The following is a 5,989-nucleotide window of genomic DNA, read 5'->3' as shown; positions in this document are numbered from 1 at the left end:
GTTCCAGTTTTTGGGGATGGGATGATCCCATTTCTTGTTTGGTTGAATGGGATGGGTCCGTCCTAATTTTTTGTTTGGTTGGAGAGATCGCTATAGACGGGACGAGCACTGTTTTCTTCTTCTGTTAACACCGTTTGTGGGGCCCACCTGTCATACTAACAGGTATCTTCTTCCTCCACCGGCCGGCCGCGGTGGAGCTCGCGCCCGCCGGCCCCGCTCGCCCGCGCCCACCGGCCGCTCGCCCGCGCCAGCCGCTGCCGTGCATGCCCCCGCCCGCCGGCCCTGCTCGCCTGCGCTGGCCGCGGCCGCGCTTGCCCGCGCCGGTCCCTCCGCGCCCGCTGGCCGCGCTCGCCCGCGCCGGCCGCGGTGGAGCTCCCGCCCGCCGGCCGCGGCGGAGCTCGCCCGCGCCGGCCCCTCCGCCGGCGGCTCCCGCCGCCCAAACTCACCCCCTCCACCGGTGCGGACGGACGGCGCGTGACGGGGGCGAAGTGGGATGCCCCCGTCCGCTCGTTTTGGTGGGATAGGGGCATCCCGCATCTGGAGGGTATATTCCCTCGTAGGGATGTCCCCGTCCCACCTGTCCTGCAACCAAACGCGGGATGAAGTGGGATCGTCCCGTCCCGTTCCACTTCGTCCTCGCAACCAAACGCACCCTAAAAGTCAGAATTAACTGGAAGATGCAATTCATGAGCCTTTTTCTTCGATGGACATGAGCAATCTGAAAGTAAAAAAAGGCTCAAAATCTTTCATATCAGTCCAAATTCTCCCCTGATACTGGAACTCCACTGATACTTATCTAAGTTCCAAAACTCAGAGCCCAGTTCATACAACGAGCTTCCATCAGCTCAAATTCTGTGGTAACTTCTGAGCACAGGTAAGTAGGCGCCATCAGCAGGAAAAAAAAAGAAACAACCGGAAGCACCGTACCTGCAGCATAATAATTCATCAGAAATGAGCAATTCCTGCAGCAATCTCAGTCTCGAAATCTGACAGTTGTCACAGAGCTGTGACCTTCGTCAGGCCCATGCGCCTGAACAACAATGGCTTCAACCAAGGTCTCATCCAACCTGTTCATGTCCTGTGTCATTATTCTCTCTTATAAAGAGAGAAGGGGACAGCACTCGCAAATTTGCAAACAAAAAAGGTACTCCACTACCGAATTGTGAGAATATAATGTTATAGTACAGAGCTAAACACCGAACAGCACGATGAAGCAGAGATAACAGCACAAGTCGCTGAGGAAACTTATGACAATGTATTTAAGGAGCCATGGCACGTCTAAAAACAAAAACTAATGGTAATCAATTATCCTAAACGTGCAAGTTCAGCAGCATGGCATTGGCGGCAAGGCTCCACAATATTCAACTTTACTTTGGAGGAAACTTTAGGCTCGATGAATGCCCTGATGGCGAAGAGTGCCCGTTCAGCTTCCATGAGAACATCAATGGGCAGTGGAGAGCACTTGCGACAGTTGTGAGCAGGCACAGAACACCTAACAGTACTCTGATGGGCCTCCAATGTAAGTAGCTCAAGAGATGTAATATTCTCAACAACATGGCATGTTAGCTCAACCAGGCTCTTTGAAGACGTGAATCCAAGTATCTTCACACTCTTGATTTTGTGGTGGTGCTGTCCTCGCAAATGTCTCAGACCTGATGGATCTCCAAGAATTGAGACGTGCTCCATCTTTCGCTGTGAGACCTAGGATTAAAAAAAAATTATAGTCATTGTTTCACTGTGATAGCTATTAATATCATGCAATATGAATCACGACAACTTACATCCAACAAGAAAATCTCCAACGAGGGACAGGCATCAAAAAAGGAGGCCAGAGAAAAATAATCATAGGTCGGAGGAAATGTAAAAGCTCTGAGAGCAATACTTAGATTCTTGAGGTGGGCGTATTTGCTATGCAGCATTGGTGTATCAACTATCTGCATAAAGATGCCAAATTATTTAATACTCCAAGGTATGACTCCTGTAGTGTATGGACATCGGTAGTCAACTCAAAATTAAGAGTATACCTCACTTGCCGAATATATGGTAGCAGTTTCAAGGTTTGGCATGCTGGATGGAAGTTCAACACGAGCGTAATGGACTGCGCCAGAGAAGTACATGTGTAGGTTATTCATTTGCAATGCTTCTCCAAGTGATAATTTAACTCTATGATCTCCAGTAAAGGAAAATCTTGATATATTTGGAGCTTTGCTGTCTATCACTCGAAGCGTGCGGCATTCAAATACCTTTAGGTCGCTGAGACGCTGCAGCAAGCAAGGTACCTTCAGGCAAACAATCCCATCACAATACATGATTTCCAATTGCTCCAAAGTCAAAGAACTAGAAAGAAGGGACCCTAACTCGCCCCCCTTGATACAGACATCACGAAGATGCAGTCTTGTTAGGGTCCTTAACCCACCAAGTTCAGATGTGGGACGGAAGGAACAACCGGCAAGATGAAGAGATCGTATTGAGTCTCCACTCCCATTAGATAAGAGTGAGTATGGGAAGTTATATTTTGCTCTCCATGACAGTGCTAGTACAAGATCTTCAATTCCTGGTATAACAGCAATCTGAAGCCAACTGTCCAGATAACATGAATCCTTTGCATTGCAAAATTTGGGCATATGAATCTTGAGTTTCTTCACACCAATGCCTGAGTGCTTTCTCAGAATGTGGTCAACTTTACTAGAGAAATCTCTGGCGACCTCACCATTTCCATATGTTTTTTTATTCGATCCCAATGTTTTCTTACTGAAATCAAGGTTGGGATGGCTTCTCCAGGAATGTAGAAAAGCGCGAGACACACAGGCAGCTTGGGCAGCATCTCTCATTGGCATCAGGGAGTGTATATGGCACAAGATATCCTGCAGGCAGAGGCCATGAGAGAGAAGCTCAGTATTAGTTAGAACTGTAAAGGCAAACGATTATTTCAGATGCAAGAGGGAAAGAACAAAATATGAAGAAACAATGTAACTCACCTGATATGTGCATTGTTACATAAAGTGTTTTTGGTGGTTACTTAAAAAACACTATCGGCAACCAGAGCTGATTAGCTGCTACAAAATTCATTCACACCTCATTTTTACTACTAGAATGTGTTACTACCCAAATCAGACATGTAATGCCCAACAATACTGATTTCTTTGCATTTGTGCCAACTAAGATGGATGGGATGATGTTTTGTTGTACACTACCATGCTAGTTGATGGTAGATTGGACAGAAAGAGCATGCACTTCTGGACAGGGTAACAATGCATCTGAATATTTGAACAGCAAATGCAGTCGTATAGTAGAGTTGAACAGCTTTGAAAGCTAAAAGAATGTGCCATAAATCTTAATAAACTGATCAGATGGAAACATGCCGTTCTCCTAGGATATGCAGCCCTAAGTTACAATGTATTGTCTGCAATGGTTGAATGCAGATATAAAAAAGTCACTTAATAGACTTCATGGGAAGTAGCACTACAAAGACATGACCTATGACCAGCTTAGAAATCAATATTTTTTTGTAGTTATACATTCAAAGGAACTTATAGATGATATGGAGATTAACTGTAAGTCCTCATCATTGATGGTAATTTTACAAACTCTAAGTTTAAGAAATTCAAGCTTTTATGTGCATTGAAGGACAGAAGAGGGTTGCAACATTATTATGCTTAGGAGAACCATGTGCACTGGAAAATTAATTATGCACAGTTGGAAAAAAGTGAAGTTATCGATGCAGCAGGACTGAAGGAGATCACAGAACTAAAATATCAGACCATAATCAATTTAGTGAGCATGGGTTAAGTGATTTGTCAGTTCAAGCAGTAATCACTAAATATACTTGTAGAAGGTCTCCCATTATCAAAATGTCATGTCATACCTCTGGAAGGCTTGGTCCTGAATATATTTGTATTTCACCACTCTGAGAATCATCATCTTGCAAGCAGGGTGAGCCCTTACTTTTAGCCCGTGAAGTAATCAACCCATCTACAGGATAACATGCATGGTTATGAAAGGCACAAAGCAGCATAACAAGCACACCTACGTATGAACCCCCCGACCTTGTCAATCTAGTTCAAGCCAAGGGAACAAAGCGGTGGAAACCATCAGTCAAAGCGATCAACACACCCTAGATAATCGCCTCTGATCTTGTCGCTCCCAAGGCTCATCTCAGGTCTTACTTACATGACGGCAAAAGGAAGACCTTTTTTTTCAGATTCACATTGAAACAACAAGGAGATTGGTAGATAGCTTTAGCCACTCAAACAATTAGTAATTATCATTGGCTAATCCATCCATCCAAACCGCTAGAGACACCCGTTAAAAAAGACTTCCTTTTGGTTCTCCATATGGATTGATTGTTGGCTAAGAGATTAAGACTGCAACAAGCCGCTGCGGCTGGGCATGCACAGAAATAACACATGCTAAGGAGGAGGAGGAGGAGGACGAGGCTGCTAACCAGGGGCTTGGACTTGCCGACGCCAGCGGTCCGGCTGCCGCTCCATGGACATGTGGCGGATGAGATCCAGGAGGCCGATGCCTGTCTTAGGTCAAGGGGGCAGAAACGAGACGATAAATCAAGCAAGCATACCTCCCTAGTCCTTCCGGAATCAGATCTGCTCTTGCAACAATCAATCTCCCGGTGTTCTCTCTGCCTCCCCCTCCGTATATTTGTTGGGGGTGGAGGGTGAGGCCGTGAGGGTTTCAGGGGATTGATTTGGGATTTGGAAACCTAAACGAGCTCAGTTCATCCCTTCCTGAATTTCGACTGGAATCCAATCCAAATTCCAACACGGTTGAACGGCTGAACGCGGAAGAGAGGGAGGAAGAAACCGCGTCGGCACTGCCAGCAAACTCCACGAAACAGCTACCATTATCATTATTGGTATTATTATTACCAAACATCTAGGCTTTGACCCTGGTTACCCCTCCTAAAAACAAACTTTAGGAGCTAAAATCTAGATAAAATTTGCCTAAAAAACCAAACACACCCCTAAAAGCTTCTAAGGGCCTGTTTGGATGCAGGCACGTGTCATATCGGATGTTTAGATGCTAATTAGGAGTATTAAACATAGTCTAATTACAAAACTAACTGTACAGATGGAGTTTAATTCGTGAGACGAATCTATTAAATCTAATTAGTCCATATTTTGACAATGTGGTGCTACAGTAACCATTTGCTAAAGATGGATTAATTAGGTTTAATAGATTCGTATCACGAATTAGCACAAGGTTATGCAATTAGTTTTATAATTAGCTTATGTTTAGTCCTCCTAATTAGTATCGGAACATTCGATGTGACACTGCTAAACTTTAGCACATGGTATCCAAACGTCCCCTAAAGACTTTAAAAAGGGTCAAAAAATTTAGGAGCTCCACCCTCTCCTAAAGGCTCCTAAAGTCCTTCACTACCCCTCCTTTATTGCCCTGCCCTTTCTCTCTTTCCCACCCTCCCTCCCGCCCAGCCGCTCGCCGCCATTCCACCCGCTACCGGCGCACTTCCGCCCAGCCCCCACCGCACTTCCGCCCCACTCCCGCCACCCACCGCCGCACCGGTGGAGGACTCAGCCGCGACCGGATCCCCGCCGCCGCTCGCTCCGCCGGCGGTGGAGGACTCAGCCGCGGTCGGATCCGCCGCCCCCAGCCCCAGGCCGCCCTCCCGCTCCCCCGACGCTGGCAACCGCTTGCTCCCCCGGACGCCGCCCGCTGCTCCCCACCCCGATCCCGGAGCTCCGCCCCGTCCCCACGCGACTCACTGTGATGACCACTAGTTTCTATTTGCCTACACATTGCTTGGGGGTTTGAGGGATATGGGTACCCCATGGGCCCCCACCGACCATGATACTAGCCGGACCTAACAAGTGGGCCCGCCTGACCAGGACGTGTGGGCTGAGGACATGGAGTTACTTGAAGTATACGTCAAGGCAACTAGATAGTACAAATTTACCCGGATATTATGGGACGCGTGTTGTAATCCGACTTAGATTACCTTCCATGTAGCTAC

The 5,989-nt window shown here is 47.0% G+C and overlaps 1 protein-coding gene across 1 annotated transcript; it reads right to left on the bottom strand.

Annotated features, from left to right (window-relative positions):
- Positions 1–1,128: 1,128 nt before the first annotated feature.
- On the bottom strand, positions 1,129–4,885 carry LOC117837116 (F-box/LRR-repeat protein At3g26922). The gene is made up of 5 exons (XM_034716700.2): positions 4,445–4,885; positions 3,866–3,972; positions 2,025–2,864; positions 1,782–1,934; positions 1,129–1,701 (listed from the first exon to the last, which is right to left on the bottom strand). Exons 1-5 carry the CDS (start codon positions 4,494–4,496, stop codon positions 1,306–1,308), a joined length of 1,548 nt encoding a protein of 515 aa, XP_034572591.1. The 5' UTR covers positions 4,497–4,885; the 3' UTR covers positions 1,129–1,305.
- Between the last annotated feature and the right edge of the window lie 1,104 nt (positions 4,886–5,989).

The sequence above is a fragment of the Setaria viridis genome, chromosome 9, assembly GCF_005286985.2.
Source record: "Setaria viridis chromosome 9, Setaria_viridis_v4.0, whole genome shotgun sequence".
NCBI classification, from domain to species: domain Eukaryota; kingdom Viridiplantae; phylum Streptophyta; class Magnoliopsida; order Poales; family Poaceae; genus Setaria; species Setaria viridis.
The sequence above is the reverse complement of the archived record's forward strand: the minus strand, read 5'-3'. Positions and strand labels throughout refer to the sequence as shown.